Source organism: Emys orbicularis, chromosome 19 (genome assembly GCF_028017835.1).
Source record: "Emys orbicularis isolate rEmyOrb1 chromosome 19, rEmyOrb1.hap1, whole genome shotgun sequence".
Lineage (NCBI taxonomy): Eukaryota > Metazoa > Chordata > Testudines > Emydidae > Emys > Emys orbicularis.
In genome coordinates this window covers 7,403,273-7,420,540 of record NC_088701.1, presented here as the reverse complement: position 1 = coordinate 7,420,540, position 17,268 = coordinate 7,403,273, and the positions used below count along the sequence as shown (strand labels likewise).

Genomic DNA, 17,268 nt, shown 5'->3' with positions numbered 1-17,268 from the left:
GCCATGAATGGGGAAGGGGCTGCACTGGCCTAGCATCTCCCCCGCCCCCGGCCTCGTGCTCCTACTCATCCCTCCCAGCAGGCTGCCCTCGCAAGGGGTAAGGAAGGTGGGGCTCCGTACAGGTGGAGATCCGCAGGGCCTGGGGGTCCTCCAGCAGCTGGGGGGCACGACTCCGCAGTGGGGACATGGGAGCTAGGAGGAGAGAACAGACCAGGACGTTAGGCACTCACAGCACATGCTTCCTGCCCCCACAGGCCCCCTGTCCCCCTGCACCACCCCTCCCCCAACCTCTGCCCTCCTGCCCGCATGGGCCCCCTGCTCCCCTACACACCCCCTCCCCCACATGCTCCTCCCCCAACCTCTGCCCTCCTGCCTGCATAGGCCCCCTGCTCCCCTACACACACCCTCCCCCAACCTCTGCCCTCCTGCCCGCATGGGCCCCCTGCTCCCCTACACACCCCCTCCCCCACATGCTCCTCCCCCAACCTCTGCCCTCCTGCCTGCATAGGCCCCCTGCTCCCCTACACACACCCTCCCCCAACCTCTGCCCTCCTGCCCGCATGGGCCCCCTGCTCCCCTACACACACCCTCCCCCACATGCTCCTCCCCCAACCTCTGCCCTCCTACCTACATGGGCCCCCTGCTCCCCCACACATCCCCTCCCCCACATGCTCCTCCCCCAACCTCTGCCCTCCTACCTACATGGGCCCCCTGCTCCCCCACACATCCCCTCCCCCACATGCTCCTCCCCCAACCTCTGCCCTCCTACCTACATGGGCCCCCTGCTCCCCCACACATCCCCTCCCCCAATCTCTGCCCTCCTGCCCCCATGAGCCCCCTGATTCCCTACACACCCCTCCCCCAACCTCTGCCCTCCTGCCTACATAGGCCCCCTGCTCCCCCCCCCCCCCATTCCTCCCCCAACCTCTGCCCTCCTGCCTGCATGGGCCCCCTGCTCCCCTACACACACCCTCCCCCACATGCCCTTCCCCCATCCTCTGCCCTCACACGCCCCCTGTCCCCCTGCACCACCCCTCCCCCAACCTCTGCCCTCCTGTCCGCATAGGCCCCTGCTCCCCTACACACTCCTCTCCCCCAACCTCTGCCCTTCTTTTCCGAGGGGCCCTCTGTTGCCCTGCACACCCCTCCCCCAACCTCTGCCCTCCTGCCCCAATGCATTTCCTACAGGTCTGTGACCCAACTGGCAGAGGGCACAGGGCTGCAGAGGGTTACAGAGCAACCCGGTCTGATCTCTGCCTAGGGTGTCACGGGAGGCCCTACTGAAAGCCTGTGTCCCATTGAGCATTGCAATCAGTGCAGAATGTATGTACAGGTCCTGTCCTAGGAGCTACGCGTCTGTACGGCATATTATGCTCTTCAGGTCTGTGAGCTGGGGCTGGGCATCAGCAGATGGTACGTTTCTGCCAGGCAGGAGATGCCTGTCCGGCTGTATGTAAAGTGAGCCCTGTACACTTCACAATGGACGCCTACTTACAGTCCAAGCAAAATGCTAATCAAAGTCTCCAGGGGAGATTCTAGCCCAGAAACACAAGCAGCAGGGAGGGGGGTACCCTGTTTACAAGTGAAGAAAATGGATGGTTGGAACAATATCTGGGGGTGCCCAGGGGCAAGCTACCAGCATGCGTGTCCTATGAATGGAGGATCCCTGTTAAACTTTGGGTGAGCTAACCTTCAGGAGGCAGGAGAATGCCGTTTTAGTTATTTTATATGTAATCCTTTGTTTCCATTAATTTCACAGCCTTCTCTGATCTTCATTAAATGAACTCTGATTTGTTTGTACTGCAAGCAATCTCAGTGCTGTGAGCTGAGTCGAGTGACGCCCCCGGAGTGAAACAGGTGAGCTGTGGGGCAGTTCTGGGAGTGTCCCATGGGCCCCAGGTAGGCCCGGGGACACTCGGAGGGCCGAGGGGTTGGAGCGTGTTTGTCACTAACCTGCAGGGGGGCAGCGGGGCCTGTGTGGGCGAAGGGGGTCATGCTTGTGCTGCCCGTGGCTGGTGGAACCAGGGAGCTGAGCCCGGCAGGCACAGACATGGCTTCCAACGTTAGGGCAGGTGGTGGCAAGGTGCCTAACAGCTCTGGGAACTCCCCTCCTTTTCCCCCAACACCCTCTGCCCTCCTACTCCAATGCCCCCCATCTTCCCTATACGGTGCCCTCCCTACCCCCCTACATGCCCCAGTACCCTCTCCTCCTAAATCCCACTCTACTGGCAATGCCTACTGGGCTGTTTTGGTAGGACCCCCACCCTGGCTGCCCTGGGTCCTGTCTAAGCTGTAACCCTGAAGGGCAGACCCCAGTGCTGGGGATGGGTGGCAAAGTGCCTGCTCCCACGGGAGCCAGAACTCGACCCACAGGAGACGCGACCTGCCATGGCCCCTGTGTGATGCTGGCTGGAGGGTGACCTTCCCCAGGGCTGGGTGCTGGCCCTGCCCACAGGCCCTGGCGCACACTCACCGTACGTGTGGCTCTGGCAGTGGTGGATGATACGTACGGCCTTGGCCATCATTCGCTGCAGGCAAGGCACAGGGTTACTCATGGGCCAGGGAGCATGGCCCGGCGCACACATGGTCAGGTAAAGCTCTTCCCCCTCCCACTCCTTTGGAAGCCAAGTGCCTGTGAGGGGCGTGGGGCACAGCTGCCTCATCCAGCACATGCCCTCTACCAAAGGCCTGTCCCTCAGCCAGGCAACCCCAGCAAAGGGCCATGGGGAACAGGGGCAAAATGTGCAGAGCAACCACAATCCCATGGGCCCAGGGATGGGGCACCATGGCGGGGCATCCCCTCTGCTAGGCTGGGGCAGCACTGCAGGACAGGCAGGTGGGGCCAGCCACACCCTGCTGGGGAGCTGCTGTGGGGCGGAGGAGCCCGTGGGCTGGGAGTGGGTGAAGGAGGTGGCCCCTGCCAGCCCCGTCCGGCCCCTGCGCACAGGCACTCTCAGTACTGTTATCAGCCGAAGCCCCTCCTCCAGACAGGCCTGTCAGAGCATGAGGCCAGGAGCCAGAACACCTGGGTTCTCACTGCGCCTCAGCTTCCTCCCTGGAAAAACGGGGCGCATGAGCCGCCTGCTGAGGGACCCCCAAATGCATTAGTGTCTGTGCAGCGCTTCACTTCGCCAGACCCCGCAGCCGCCGGGGGGAGTGGGGCCGGCCTGGAGGGGTGACAGGTTCTGCCTGGCTCACCATCTTCTCAAAGTTGATGAGGTTCTCTGCCAGCGTGCGGTTGCCCTCGTGGATGAAGGTCATGTCTACAAGGGGAAGCCTCAAAGTCAGTGCCCAGCCCCCGCGGCTCAGCCTCCTTCCACTGGCACCAGCTAACGCCTCAGACCATCAACAGAGATGGGGGTTCTCTGCGGCGGGGAGGCTGCTGTCATTGAACCTGTGCTTGGCCCATCCCACCAATGCTCCTCCGTCCGGCAGGGCAGGGCTCCCGCAGGGACTCCCCCACCGCCCACACCCCAGGGTTGGTAATGGAGGTGTGGACTCAGAGCACCCCCAAGGAGCAGCCTGACAGCAGCCAAATCCAGTGTCTGCTGGAGGCTTGGCCCCATGGCCGAAGAGATCAGGAGCTTGCGGGGCTGGAGCCAACTGCATATGATTGAATTCCTCAGTCCCCCCGCCCTGTGGCATGGAGCCCCGGTCCCCCTGACCTATGAGATGGAGCCCCGGTCCCCCAGCCCCACAGGATGGAGCCCCGGTCCCGCGGGATGGGCTCTATGTCACTGTGAGGCAGTGCAAAGCTGTCCCCTTCGGTAGCCATACTGCCCTGCCAAGTGAGGAGTCTCCTGAGCTTCTCCAGGGCATGTGCCTGGACCCAGCAGCGCCCCACTGGGACACTAGTGCCCAGAGGAACTGGCCTCCCTGGGAAGACGGGGACCCGGTGCTGGGGTGGGGTCCCTGCAAACCCACTGTGGGAGGGGGTCACTTCTGGAAACAGAGTTAGTGCGCAGCCCCCCCCCGGCTGAAATTCCTGAGCTGTTCCTGTACCTTTGAGAAGGAGGGGCACGAAGGGGACGATGGGCGGGGTCAGTTTGGCGACGGCCAATCTGTAGACTCTGTGATTCCAGGACGGGTCCTGGAAGGAGAAAAGCATTTCAGAGCAGGAGCCATTTCCTGGCCCCAGAGCGGTGCCTTCGCGAGGCCATGGCTGCAGGCTAGGCCCCCAGCAGGCCAGAGCTCAGCTCCCCCGGCCACAAGCGGCCTGTGGCTCCCCAGGCCAGTGCAGCCCCTCGCAGCCTGAGGGAGCGCCCCCGCTGGAGGGTCACCTCACCACCGCTGAGGTGGAGCATAGCAGCTATTTAGGAAGGGCAGGGGACGGCTGCAGCCAGTTGATGCTGCAGGGGACCTAGGGAGGCAGAAAGTCCTCACCCAGATGACGCTGGGGCCAGCACCCTGGCTCACACCCAGAGTACCTGGGATCACCCGTGACCAGGGGGCTTAGCACAGCTCCTCCGGCAGTGCTCCGACACCATGGAGCAAGGGCCTGAGATGGAGCCCTCTAGCACTGCATGCAGCACAGAAGGGGGGGTTCCCCTTCCTGCATCACCTGCACCACTTCCTGCCCCCAAAGGACCCCTCCCCCAGGCACTGCCCCAGCCCAGCATGGCTTAGCTCCCACAGCTGGGTGGGCTGGGCTATGGGAACCTGCCTTGGGGGTCTCCGCCATCTACAAGAATCATGTGGGGAGGTGAAGGTGCTGGCAAAGGGAGCCAAACTTACCAGCATACGCTCCAGCGCTGAGTGCAGCTTCCTGGTTTTGTGCGGCAGCCTCTGTGTGTGAGACAGAGCAGGTGAGAGCTTCCCCCGAACCCCAGGTGGATCCTCCAGCCCCCTGCACCGGGACCCTCTCCTGCTCCTCACACAGAGCGCATTCTCAGAGCCTCTGCCGCGCTGGGGGCTGCATGGAGGCTGACCCCCCGACAGCCCCTCCACAGCCAGGCGCTGGGCACCCAGAACGGCCTGCATTCCCGCGGGAGTTCTGGGTGTGAAGAAGGCAGGCCCCAGCCCAGAAACTAGACACAAGGATTGTTTCAGCCAGTACTGAGCTGCCTCTGGGGTGGAACACAGGGTATAGGGAAGGGAGTAAAGAAGGCGTCTGTAGCTCAATGGGAGGGAGTTGAGTGGGGTGAGCAGCAGTTGGATTTTGGCCAGGACACTCGCATTAACTGAGCCTGGGGCTCTGGTTCAGGCCCATCGCCCAGCAGGAGGTGACCTCTGCCTAGGCTGTTAGGAGCTGAGGGTCCCAGGGCCTGGGGGAAGTTTCCCAGGCTGGATCTGACCTGGAGCAGCAGGGCCTGTGCCTTGGTCTGTACCTCCCAGGTCTTGGCGAGGCGACTCACAGCCGTGTTGCTCAGACCAAACATCACCGCGAAGAAGGAATTCAGGTTCTTCTGCTCCTTGAGGCTGAAATGGAAGATACAGTAACTCGGGGGCTGAGGGCCAGCACTGGGCCTGGATGACACAGCTAGCACAGCAGGGCCCAGCGCCAGGCTGCCTCCATGGAGAGGGCTGGCAGCGGGGACTCCTGGAGGACGAGTTCCCTGCCCACAAGTCACTCACTGTGCAGCCAGCTTAATGAACTTCCTGAGCAGCTGGGCCCGCTTGCCCGGCTCCGCACAGAGGCAGAGCTCGGTGGCGATCCAGTACTGCAGCTCGTTGAAGCGCCGCATGACGCGCTCCAGGTTCGCCGTGGTCGCGCTGGGAAACGTCTGCTGCCCAAAGATGTAATAGATCAGCTCCACCTTCAAAACACAAGGGCCAGAGCTCAGGGCTGGGACTGGACCCGCATCTCCTGAGAGCCAGCCCAGCGCCTGGCCCACATCCCCTCTGCTCTGACCCCAGGCTTATTGCTCCAGACACTGCCCATTACCTGGTGGACGCTGCTGAAGAGGTTCCAGTCGTAATCCGTCAGCTGACTGGCCAAGTCCTTGGAGCTGATGAGGTCCAGGGTCTCTGAGGAGCCAACGGTGGGCCCCAGCTGCTCGGGATGAGGGGTCTGGATAGAGGAGGAGCGAGAATGTCACACGCCCCCATCTCCTTAGCCCTGTGTGCTCTGCACGGCCTGCGGGTGAGCCAGGCAGCCCTGGGCCAGAGCCCTGCCCAGCTCAGCGGGGAGCTGGTAGATCTTAGGTGGCTGTAAACGCCCAGGCAGCCAGGCAGACCAGCCACAGAGGCCAGACCCCAAGCCATCTACACCACAGGTCAAGGTGCAGCTCCTGCCGCTGGGAGCAGACTGTGGCAGTCCCTGGGGCAGAGGCACTGCTGCCCAGGGCCTGTGTGCTGCAGTACTGGGCCTGGGCTCTCCACGCCCCGTAACAACCAGTTCCCAGCTCTGAGTGTCTCTGATAATGGGCAGCAGCCCTCAGGTGGTGTGTGTGCTGGACCAGAGCTCGTGGGATGGAGTCTCCAGCCCTTGGCAAAGAGAGGGGCACAAGGCTCGCCTGGCCCCAGCCTAGAACCCTGCTCCCCCAGCCCAGCCCTCACCAGGGTGTGCAGCTCCTGGACATTCACAACAAAGAGTCTCTCGTTCAGGCCCAGGGATGTGTACACACCGATGGTGTCCATCTGCAGCCCCGCTTTATCTGTCAGAGAGAGAGAGAGCCTGTTGGAGAGCTACTCGCACAGTGGCCACCAGGCGGCGGTGTTTGCACGCACACCAGCCAGCAGGGACAGGCACGTTCCGGGACGGAGCGCAGCCCGCCTCGCTGCCCTGGGGCGCAGGGGAGACATGGGGAAATCCAAGCGTGAGCAAGGGCTGCTAGCCCGGGACTTGGCGGAGCTCAGGGCTGGTCCCTCCGGCATCCCCCTTGTCCCCAAGTGAATTCACAGGCCCGTGAGGAGGGCATGCCAACCCCACACACCCGTAGAGCCGGCGGAGGGCCGCAGCAGGCTGTGCCATACGACAGTGCCCCAGGGACCACACTGGCTGCAGCATGGGGCACCCCACTCCCTCCAGCTCGAGAGGGGACCGGCTCAGGGTGTAGGATTGGGAGGTCTCGGCAGGACATGGATCAGCCATGCAGCCTGAGTCCCAGCCCAGCGCTGCCCCCTGAGGCGCAGTGTGGTGCCTGGGCCAGGCGGGAGCAGGAGCAGCTGCTGCCACTAGAGCACCGTCGCCCCCTCTGGGTCAGCATGGGCAGGGCGAGCCCCGAGGAAATCCTCGCAGCCTGGGGGGTAGCGGAGAGGGGCAGCTGCAGCATGGGGAGAGGGGCCAGGTGTCGCTGCTGCAGAAAAGGGGTTGGGCAGGTGAAGAGGCCTCCAGATGCTTGGCAGACCCAGACACTGCCTAAAGTGAATGCATCCCACTCTCCCAGCCCCATTACTGCCCCCTCTTCACTCTACCTGCTTCAGGGACACCCTGGTGGGGCAAGGACATGCTGCCCCAGAGCAGCTGGGGGGGGGGGAGGTGAGGGGTAGATGTGCTGCCCCAGTGCAGCTGGTGGGGGGAGGCAATGGGAGGCGGGAGGACACACTGCCCCAGTGCAGCTGGTGGGGGGAGGCAACGGGAGGCGGGAGGACACACTGCCCCAGTGCAGCTGGTGAGGGGAAGGGGGAGGGGTGAGGTCATGCTGCCTGCGTGCAGCTGGTGGGGAGGAAGGGGGAGGAGGACATGCTGCCCCAGTGCAGCGGGTGGGGGAGGTTGGGGGAGGACGTGCTTCCCCAGTGCAGCTGGAGGGGAGAGAGGAGGACGTGCTGCCCCAGTGCAGCTGGTGGGGGAGGTTGGGGGAGGACGTGCTTCCCCAGTGCAGCTGGAGAGGGGAGAGGAGGTAGGATGTGCTGCCCCAGTGCAGCTGGAAGCGGAAGGTAGGGGGAGGACGTACTGCCCCAGTGCAGCTGGAGGGGGGAGGGGAGGACGTGCTGCCCCAGTGAAGCGGGTGTGGGAGGTTGGGGCAGGACATGCTGCCCCAGTGCAGTTGGCGGAGGAGGTGGGGGGGAGGATGTGCTGCCCCAGTGCAGTTGGCGGAGGAGGTGGGGGGGGGGGGGACGTGCTGCCCCAGTGCAGCTGGAAGTGGGAGGTGAGGGGAGGACGTACTGCCCCAGTGCAGCTGGAGGTGGGAGGAAGATGTGCTGCCCCAGTGCAGCTGGATGGGGGAGGGGAGGGGAGGATGCTTTGACCCAGTGCAGCTAGCCAGGGAGGTGAGGGGAGGATGTGTTGACCCAGTGCAGCTGGAGGTGGGAGGAAGATGTGCTGCCCCAGTGCAGCTGGAAGTGGGAGGTGAGGGGAGGACATGCTGCCCCAGTGCAGCTGGATGGGGGAGGGGAGGGGAGGACATGCTGCCCCAGTGCAGCTGGATGGGGGAGGGGAGGGGAGGACATGCTGCCCCAGTGCAGCTGGATGGGGGAGGGGAGGGGAGGATGTGTTGACCCAGTGCAGCTGGAGGTGGGAGGTGGGGGAAGATGTGCTGCCCCACTGCAGCTGGTGGGGGAGGGGGATGATGTGCTGCCCCAGTGCAGGTGGGGAGGGGAGGGGAGGGGAGGACATGCCCCAGTGCAGCTGGATGGGGGAGGGGAGGGGAGGACATGCTGCCCCAGTGCAGCTGGATGGGGGAGGGGAGGGGAGGATGTGTTGACCCAGTGCAGCTGGAGGTGGGAGGTGGGGGGAAGATGTGCTGCCCCACTGCAGCTGGTGGGGGAGGGGGATGATGTGCTGCCCCAGTGCAGGTGGGGAGGGGAGGGGAGGGGAGGACATGCCCCAGTGCAGCTGGATGGGGGAGGGGAGGGGAGGACATGCTGCCCCAGTGCAGCTGGATGGGGGAGGGGAGGGGAGGATGTGTTGACCCAGTGCAGCTGGAGGTGGGAGGTGGGGGGAAGATGTGCTGCCCCACTGCAGCTGGTGGGGGAGGGGGATGATGTGCTGCCCCAGTGCAGGTGGGGAGGGGAGGGGAGGGGAGGACATGCTGCCCCAGTGCAGCTGGCGGGGAGGTGGGGGGAGGACGTGCTGCCCCAGTGCAGGTGGGGAGGGGAGGTGGGGGGAAGATGTGCTGCCCCAGTGCAGCTGGCGGGGGGAGGTGGAGGGAGGATTTGCTGCCCCAGTGCAGCTGGCGGGGGAGGTGGGGGGAGGACGTGCTGCCCAAGTCAGTGGCATAGCCAGGTGGAGGGAACAGGGGGAGCGATCAAAAAAAAAAAAAGCGCCCACCCGCTGCAGGGCTTTTACTCACCCGGCGGCGCTCCTGGTGTCTTCGGCGGCACTGAAGGGCCCGCCGCCGAAGTGCCGCTGAAGACCCAGAGCGCCGCCGGGTGAGTAAAATAAAAGCGCCGCAGCGGGTGGCACCTTTTTTTTTTTAATCGCTCCCCCGGGTGAGTACAAAGGCGCCAGGAAATTGACCAGGCGCCACTTGTGCTCAGTGCGGGAGCAGCCGCTGCCCCCGCTCCCCCCTAGCTACGCTACTGGCCCCAGTACAGCTGGATGGGGGAGGGCGTGCTGCCCCAGTGCAGCTGACGGGGAGAGGAGGGGGAGGACGTGCTGCCCCAGTGCAGTTGGTGCAAGGAGACGGGTGGAGGATGTATTGCCTGAATGCAGTGGGGGAGGGGGAGGGGGAAGGACATGCTGCCCCAGTGCAGCTCGAGGGGGGAGATAGGGGGAAGACGTGCAGCTGGCGGAGGAAGGGGGACAATGTGCTGCCCGAGTGCAGCTGGAGGGGAGAGGGGAGGACATGATGCCTGAATCATTCCCCTCTATTCGGCATTGGTGAGGCCTCATCTGGAGCACTGTGTCCAGTTTTGGGCCCCACACTACAAGAAGGATGTGGAAAAACTGGAAAGAGTCCAGCGGAGGGCAACAAAAATGATTAGGGGGCTGGAGCACATGACTTATGAGGAGAGGCTGAGGGAACTGGGATTGTTTAGTCTGCAGAAGAGAAGAATGAGGGGGGATCTGATAGCTGCTTTCAACTACCAGAAGGGGGTTCCAAAGAGGTTGGATCTAGACTGTTCTCAGTGGTACCAGATGACAGACCAAGGAGCAATGGTCTCAAGTTGCAGTGGGGCAGGTCTAGGTTGGATATTAGGAAAAACTTCTTCACTAGGAGGGTGGTGAAGCACTGGAATGCGTTACCTAGGGAGGTGGTGGAATCTCCTTCCTTAAAGGGTTTTAAGGTCAGGCTTGACAAAGCCCTGGCTGGGATGATTTAGTTGGGAATTGGTCCTGCTTTGAGCAGGGGGTTGGACTAGATGACCTCCTGAGGTCCCTTCCAACCCTGATATTCTATGATGTGCTGCCCCAGTGCAGTCTGTGGGAGGAGGCGGGGGGAGGACGTGCTGCCCCAATGCAGCTGGAAGGGGGACGTGGGGAGAGGATGTGCTGCCCGAATGCAGCTGGTGGGGGAGAGGTGAAGGGAGGACTTACTGCCCCACTGCAGCTGGTGGGGGAGGGGGACGATGTGCTGCCCCAGTGCAGCTGGTGGGGGAGGTGAGGCGAGGACATGCTGCCCCAGTGCAGCTGACAGGGGAGGTCGGGGGAGGACGTGCTGCCCCAGTGCAGCTGGCAAGGGAGGTCGGGGGAGGACGTGCTGCCCCAGTGCAGCTGGCAGGGGAGGACGTGCTGCCCCAGTGCAGCTGGTGGAGGGAGGGGGGAGAACGCACTTCCCAGCTCCCGCCAGCACCACGCCACTCACTCACCCCCTGCTGAGTTGACCTTGACCAGCATGCGCTCGCCGTGCCCGCCCTCTTGGCGGGTGAGGGACTGGAGCACATCGCGCACGGAGGCGTTCACTGGCAGCACCACGGTGAGGCAGGAGTGGTCAGCTCTGTAGACGTCATAGGGCACTGGGGAAGGCAGGGGACACGTTAGTGAGACCCCCCTTGCCAGGACCCAGCCAGCCGAGGGCAGAGGTGACCTAGGAACCTCGGGCAGGGAGCCCCGTTTGGGGGCAGGTTTGAGCTGTGAACTCCGTGGGAGGCAGACTGGGGCCCCAGGGCACAAGCCCTGACTGCAAGTCCCTATGGGCTCTGAGCAGGGCCCTGCCTCTCGGGTATGGGGGCCACCATGTCGGGGAGTCTGCACCCCACACGCCTCCCAGGATGACTGTGTCTAAGGGGAGGTGTGACACTCTTTACCCCAAAGGAACACCCTGGCACCCCCATATCTACCATGGTGATATAATTATGATGTGTTTTGTAAAAAGTCTGCCTTGCGAGGTACTATTTTAAAAGTCTTGATCTGTTAAGCATTAATCTCCTGTTGGATTGTATGTGGTATCATTGTATGCGAAGTTATGATGTTTTGCTATGTGTGTGTTACTGAAATATGTAGTGAGTTTGGGAACACCCACAAGCAGCCTTTCAGGTACAACAATGGAGAAGCCAGACAGTGTTGATGGCTCAGTAAGGGGAATCCACTAGGGTTGCCTGGCGTCCGGTTTTCGGGTGTGTGTGTCACTTGCGGGGAATTCTCTTCCCTCCCACCGCATTCCAGAGAACAGGAAAAACTTTTGTCCTCGCCGAGCCACGTGTCCAGGATTCATGGCAGACAGAGCGGCCTCTGAGGCCTGGGAAATGCCAGCTGCTATTTAAGGGGCCACCTGACATCAGCGCCTCCTGGAGCCCCCGCAAACTGCCCCAGCCAGAGCCGCCCAGAGCCTGCACCCTGACCCCCCCTTCCACGCCCCAGCCCCCTGCCCCAGCTCAGAGCCCCCTCACACACCCAAACTCCCTCCCAGAGCCTGCACCCCACATCCCCTCCCGCACCTGAACTCCTTCCCAGAGTCCGCACCTCCCTCCCACACTCCAAACCGCTTGGCCCCAACCTGGAGCATCTTCCTGCACCCTGAACCCCTCATCCCTGGCCCCATCCCAGAGCCCGTACCCCCACCCAGAACGCTCACACCCCACATCCCAACCTTCTGTCCCAGGCTGGTGAAAGTAAGTGAGGGTGGGGGAGACCGAGCGACGGAGATGGGGGTGCGGGGCCGGGGGGAAGGGGACAGGGCAAGGGTGTTCAGTTTTCTGAAATTAGAAAGTTGGCAACCCTAGAATCCACATTACCATTATCTGTGTACAATGAAGCCTTCTCAAAGGGGGCAGGTAAACAATGGACACTTTTTGACTCACATCATAGCAAAAGATCTTTCCAGCAAGCTGGAGGAACCTATAAATGGGGGAAGTGACATCACATCACTTGTTCTCACTCCCCCCACAACTCAACACCTGGAAACAGGTCTGAAGAAAAAGACTGAACTGAGGAGATAGTTCCAGGCTGAAGGGATTTCTTGCCCGTGTATGGAAGACCTGTGACCTGCTTGTATTTTCTGTCAGGGTGAAACACCGCTTGATTCAACTCCTGTCTAGTTAATAGAACTCAGACTGCAAATCTGTTTTATGTCTTAGGTAACTAGCTTTGGTCTGTACGCTTACTACTTATAATCACTTAAAATCTATCTGTAGTTAATACATTGTTTTATATTTTTTACCTAAAACAGTGTGTTGTTTGAAGTGTAAAGGGAAATCTGCTCAGGATCAAGGACTGGTGCACATCCTCTCCACACTGAGGGAGGGACAGACTGGGTAATACACTTACACTGGTCAGGTTTCTGAGCAGGGCAAGACGGTACAGTTCTGGGGTTCTAGGCTGGGGAGCTGGGGGGAATTTGCCAGAGCCTCTCTATTGTTGGTTCATGGGTGGCCTATGAAAGCATTCAAGTAACTCAGCTGGATGTGTCCCTGCCTGTGAATGTTTGTGTGAGTGCAGGACCTAGAGGGGTTTGCAGCTTGTCACATAATCACAGTGTGAGAGGGAGCCCAGGTTGGCAAGACAGAGGGCTCAGCAGTACCCTAGTTCTGGTTTCACCCTTGAGAATGCATCACAGAAGCGCTACACCCCACATACCTACAAGGAGACTGTGTCTAAGGGGAGGGGCTACACCTCACACACCTACAGGGGAGATGTTGCCTCTGCGGATGCCTAAGAAATCACAGGAGTTTGCCTGTAGCTCTAGGACCCTAGGTGTGTGTGTGCATCTGTGAGGGGGCAGAAGCAGTCTGTGTGTGTGTGTGTATGCATGCGTGCGTGGGGGGGCAGAAGCAGTCTACGTGTGTGTGTGTGTGAGGGGGTGAAAGTAGTGTGTGTGTGTGTGTGTGAGCATGAGAGAGGGAAGGGGTGAAAGCAGTGTGTGTGGGTGTGTGCATGTGTGTGAAGGGCGGAAGCAGTCTGTGTGTGGTGTGTGTGTGTGTGAGGCAGCGGAAGCAATATTGTGTGACAGAGTCTTGTGTGGTGAGGGGGCGGAAGCAGTATGTGTGTGTTGTGTTGTGTGTGTGTGTGTGTGTGAGGGGGGCAGAAGCTCTGTGTGTGTGTGTGTGTGTGTGTGTGTGTGTGTGTGTGTGTGAGAGAGAGAGGGGGCAGAAGCTGTGTGTGTGTGTGTGTGTGTGTGAGAGAGGAGAGAAGGGGAAGAAGTAGTCTGTGTGTGTGGTGTGTTTGTGAGGGGGCAGAAGCAGTCTGTGTGTCTGTATGAAGGGGAAGAAGCAGTCTTTGTATGTGGTGTGTGTGTCAGGGAGTGAAAGCAGTGTGTGTGTGTGGGGGGAAGACGCAGTCTTGTGTGTGAGGGACGGAAGCAGTCTGTGTGGGGGGGGGCAGAAGCAAGCTTGTGTGTGTTGAGTGTGAGGGGGTGAAAGCAGTGTGTGTGTGTGTGTGTGTGTGTGTGTGTGTGTGTGTGTGTGAGAGAGAGAGAGAGAGAGAGAGAGGGTGGGGGTGGGTAGAAGCAGCCTTGTGTGTGAGGGGGTGGAAGCAGTCTGTGTGTATGTCTGTGGAAGGGGCAGAAGCAGTCTGTTTATGTGTGGGTTGTGTGTGAGGGGGCGGAAGCAGTCTGTGTGTGTGTGTGTGTGTGTGTGTGTGTGTGTGTGTGTGTGTGTGTGTGTGTGTGTGTGAAGGGGAAGAAGCAGTCTGTATGTGGGGTGTGTGTGTGTGTGTGTTTGGGTGTGTGTGAAGGGGAAGAAGCAGTCTGTGTGTGCAGTGTGTGTGTGTGAGCGGGTGAATGCAGTGTGTGAGGGGGCAGAAGCAGTCTGTGTGTGTGTATGTGTGTTTGAAGGGGATGAAGCAGTCTGTGTGTGTTGTGTGTGTGTGTGTGTGTGAGGGGGCGGAAGCAAACTGTGTGTGTGTGGTGTGTGTGAGAGAGAGGGGGCAGAAGCACTCTTGTGTGTTGTGTGTGAGGGGGCAGAAGCAGTCTGTGTGTGGTGTGTGTGAGGGGGTGGAAGCAGTCTGTGTGTGTGAGAGAGAGATAGGGGGTAGAAGCAGTCTGTGTGTGTGTGTGTGTGTGTGTGTGTGTGTGTGTGAAGGGGAAGAAGCAGTCTCTGTGGTGTGTGTGTGTGTGTGTGTATGTGTGAAGGGGTGGAAGCAGTGTGTGTGTGTGCATGTGTGTGTGTGAAGGGTGGAAGCAGTCAGTGTGTGTGGTGTGTGTGAGGTGGCGGAAGCAATCTGTGTGTGTGTGTGGTGTGTGTGTGAGAGAGAGAGGGTGCAGAAGCAGTCTTGTGTGTGTGGCGTGTGTGTGAGGGGGCAGAAACTCTGTGTGTGTGTGTGTGTGTGTGTGTGTGTGTGTGTGTGTGTGTGTGTGTGTGTGAGAGAGAGAGAGAGAGAGAGAAGGAGTCTGTGTGTGATGTGTGTGTGTGAGGGGTGAAAGCAGTGTGTGTGTGTGTGTGTGTGGGAAAATGCAGTCTTGTGTGTGAGGGGGCGGAAGCAGTCTGTGTGTGTTGTGTGTGTGTGTGAGAGAGAGAGGGGGCAGAAGCAGTCTGTGTGCATGGGTTGTGTGTGAGGGGGCAGAAGCAGTCTTGTGTATGGTGTGGTGAGGAGGCGGAAGAAGTCTGTGTGTGTTTTGTGTGTGTGAGAGGGGGCAGAAGCAGTCTCTGTGTGTGTGAGTGTGAGGGGGCGGAATCAGTGTGTGTGTATGTGTGTGTGAGAGAGAGAGAAGGGGTCTGTGTGTGGTGTGTGTGTGAGAGGGTGAAAGCAGTCTGTGTGTGTGGGGGGGAAGACGCAGTCTTGTGTGTGAGGAGGCGGAAGCAGTCTGTGTGTGTGTGTGTGTGTGTGTGTGTAGTGGGGGGATAAAAGCATGAAAGCAGTGCGTGTGTGTGTGTGTGTGTGAAGGGTGGAAGCAGTGTGTGTGTGTGTGTGTGTGTGTGAGAGAAGCGGTGGAAGCAGTCTGTGTGTGTGTGTGTGTGTGTGAGTGTGAAGGGTGGAAGCAATGTGTGTGTGTGTGTGTGTGTGTGTGTGTGTGAGTGTGAAGGGTGGAAGCAATGTGTGTGTGTGTGTGTGAGAGTGTGAAGGGTGGAAGCAATGTGTGTGTGTGTGTGTGTGTGTGTGTGTGTGAGAAGCGGTGGAAGCAATGTGTGTGTGTGTGTGTGTGTGTGTGTGTGTGTGTGTGTGTGTGTGTGTGTGTGTGTGTGTGTGTGTGTGAGAAGCGGTGGAAGCAGTCTGTGCGCGTGTGGGGGGGGGTGGAAGCAGTCTGTGTGAGAGAGAGAGATGGGGGAAGTAGCAGTCTGTGTGTGCTGTGTGTGTGCGAGGGGGCGGAAGCAAACTGTGTGTGGTGTGTGTGTGTGTGTGAAGGGTGGAAGCAATGTGTGTGTGTGTGTGTGTGTGTGTGTGTAGCGGTGGAAGCAGTCTGTGTGTGTGTGTGTGTGGGGGGTGGAAGCAGTCTGTGTGGGTGTGAGTCTGGTGTGTCTGTGTGTGGGTGAGGGGGCGGAAGCAGTCTGTGTGGGTGAGGGGGCGGAAGCAGTCTGTGTGGGTGTGAGGGGGTGGAAGCAGTCTGTGCGCGTGTGTGTGTGGGGGTGGAAGCAGTCTGTGTGGGTGAGGGGGCGGAAGCAGTCTGTGTGGGTGTGAGTCTGGTGTGTCTGTGTGTGTGTGTGGGGGTGGAAGCAGTCTGTGTGGGTGAGGGGGCGGATGCAGTCTCATGTGTGTGATGGGCGGACGCAGAGCTGTTACCTTTGTCCTGGGCTCCAATGGCACAGCTGTTACTCAGCGTGGCATCCTCCAGGCTGGCGATCCAGTTCACTGTGCTCCGAACCTGGGATGGGGGAATGAAGAAGCTGGGATGGGACTAGGGTGCTGAATGGCAGACACTGGCATCTGCCATGCTCACAGCCCAAGGGCACAGCACTTCCACGGAGACCCACAGGGCAGCTCAGGTGAGCCAAGCCCTCAAAGTCCCACACGATCGCCCTCAGCCTGTGTCAGGGCCACTCCCCTTCGGGGCGTTTCCTTGGCTCCCTGCCCACCCACCATGCCCCTCGGAAGGGGCAGCAGGTGCCCCGCAGCGCTGCTGGGCTGTCGGTACCTTGGGCTGTGGAGATGCGCTTCCGCCACCGTTCTCCAGTCTGCAAAGAGGAGAAACACACACGGGTGAGAGCCCTAGAGCCGGCCCCTCCCGGGTGTGAATCAGCTCCCTGCAGTCACAGCACCCGGGGGGGCACCACGTCGCCCAGAGCAGAGCCGGTGGCCGCGAGTTCACTTGGGGAGTTCAGCTTGGGGCTCCTCCACCAGAGCATTGAGCCCCAGAGCTTCCTGTGTGTTTAAACCCCTCCTTCTCAGCGGGGAGCCCAGATACCTGGATGGGGAGAGGGTCCGAATGATACTGACTAGTTCCCTCCTCCACAGAGCGTGTCCTCGCAGCATGTCCAAGAGCCCTTAGCCTCCCAAGTCCATTCCCTCTGAGGCACAGAGAGGCCTGGCCCAGCCACGCGAGTTAGCAGCAGGGCTGGGGTAGAAGGCAGACCTCTTGACTCCCCACCCCCGCTCTAACCCCACACACCTGCGCATCCATCCTGGGACTAGGACCCAGGAGTCCAGCGCTCCAGTCACTGCCGCACGGGTTACACCGCAGCCTCTCCAGGACTCAGGCCCGCGTGAGGCACAGGCATGGCTCCGTCTAGGCACGGACGGGGCCTCAGGGGTTCGGAAGTAAGGAGGTGGGGTGGGGCGGTGACTCACGTTCTGTTCCTTCGACGATCCTGTGTCTGGTCCCGGAGCAGGTTGCACAGGCGAGGATCCCGGCTCACGAAGTCCGAGAGGTTCTGCAGGACAAAGGCTCTGGCTGGTCAGTACCAAGGCTGCACTGTGATTCTAGAGCATGTGCTGGGACACCTGAGGTCACCCTACGCAGGGGCCTGGAAATCTCTCCCGGGGGGGTGGGTATTTGGGGTGGGCTCCATGGGAAGCAATGCCCCCACATGACACCCCTGGCAATGCCAGTATGACCTGTGGCAGATTGAGTGTCTGGGTCCCTGGGGCTATAAGGATGGACTCCTGCTATGCAGGGGGCAGTAGCCGGGGGCAGT

At 60.7% G+C, this 17,268-nt stretch overlaps 1 protein-coding gene across 1 annotated transcript in view; it reads right to left on the bottom strand.

Annotated features, from left to right (window-relative positions):
• RAPGEF3 (Rap guanine nucleotide exchange factor 3) overlaps nucleotides 1-17,268 on the bottom strand; it is a 76,024-nt gene that overhangs the window by 1,512 nt on the left and 57,244 nt on the right. Inside the window, exons 15-27 of the mRNA XM_065419649.1 lie at nucleotides 16,922-17,004; nucleotides 16,269-16,308; nucleotides 15,917-15,998; nucleotides 10,633-10,779; nucleotides 6,499-6,596; nucleotides 5,885-6,010; nucleotides 5,575-5,756; nucleotides 5,328-5,418; nucleotides 4,735-4,785; nucleotides 4,003-4,090; nucleotides 3,199-3,263; nucleotides 2,474-2,528; nucleotides 121-192 (exon numbers count right to left, since the gene is read on the bottom strand). Of these exons, the coding sequence (XP_065275721.1) occupies nucleotides 121-192; nucleotides 2,474-2,528; nucleotides 3,199-3,263; nucleotides 4,003-4,090; nucleotides 4,735-4,785; nucleotides 5,328-5,418; nucleotides 5,575-5,756; nucleotides 5,885-6,010; nucleotides 6,499-6,596; nucleotides 10,633-10,779; nucleotides 15,917-15,998; nucleotides 16,269-16,308; nucleotides 16,922-17,004 (1,180 nt within the window). The remainder of the gene's footprint in view (nucleotides 1-120; nucleotides 193-2,473; nucleotides 2,529-3,198; nucleotides 3,264-4,002; nucleotides 4,091-4,734; nucleotides 4,786-5,327; nucleotides 5,419-5,574; nucleotides 5,757-5,884; nucleotides 6,011-6,498; nucleotides 6,597-10,632; nucleotides 10,780-15,916; nucleotides 15,999-16,268; nucleotides 16,309-16,921; nucleotides 17,005-17,268) is intronic.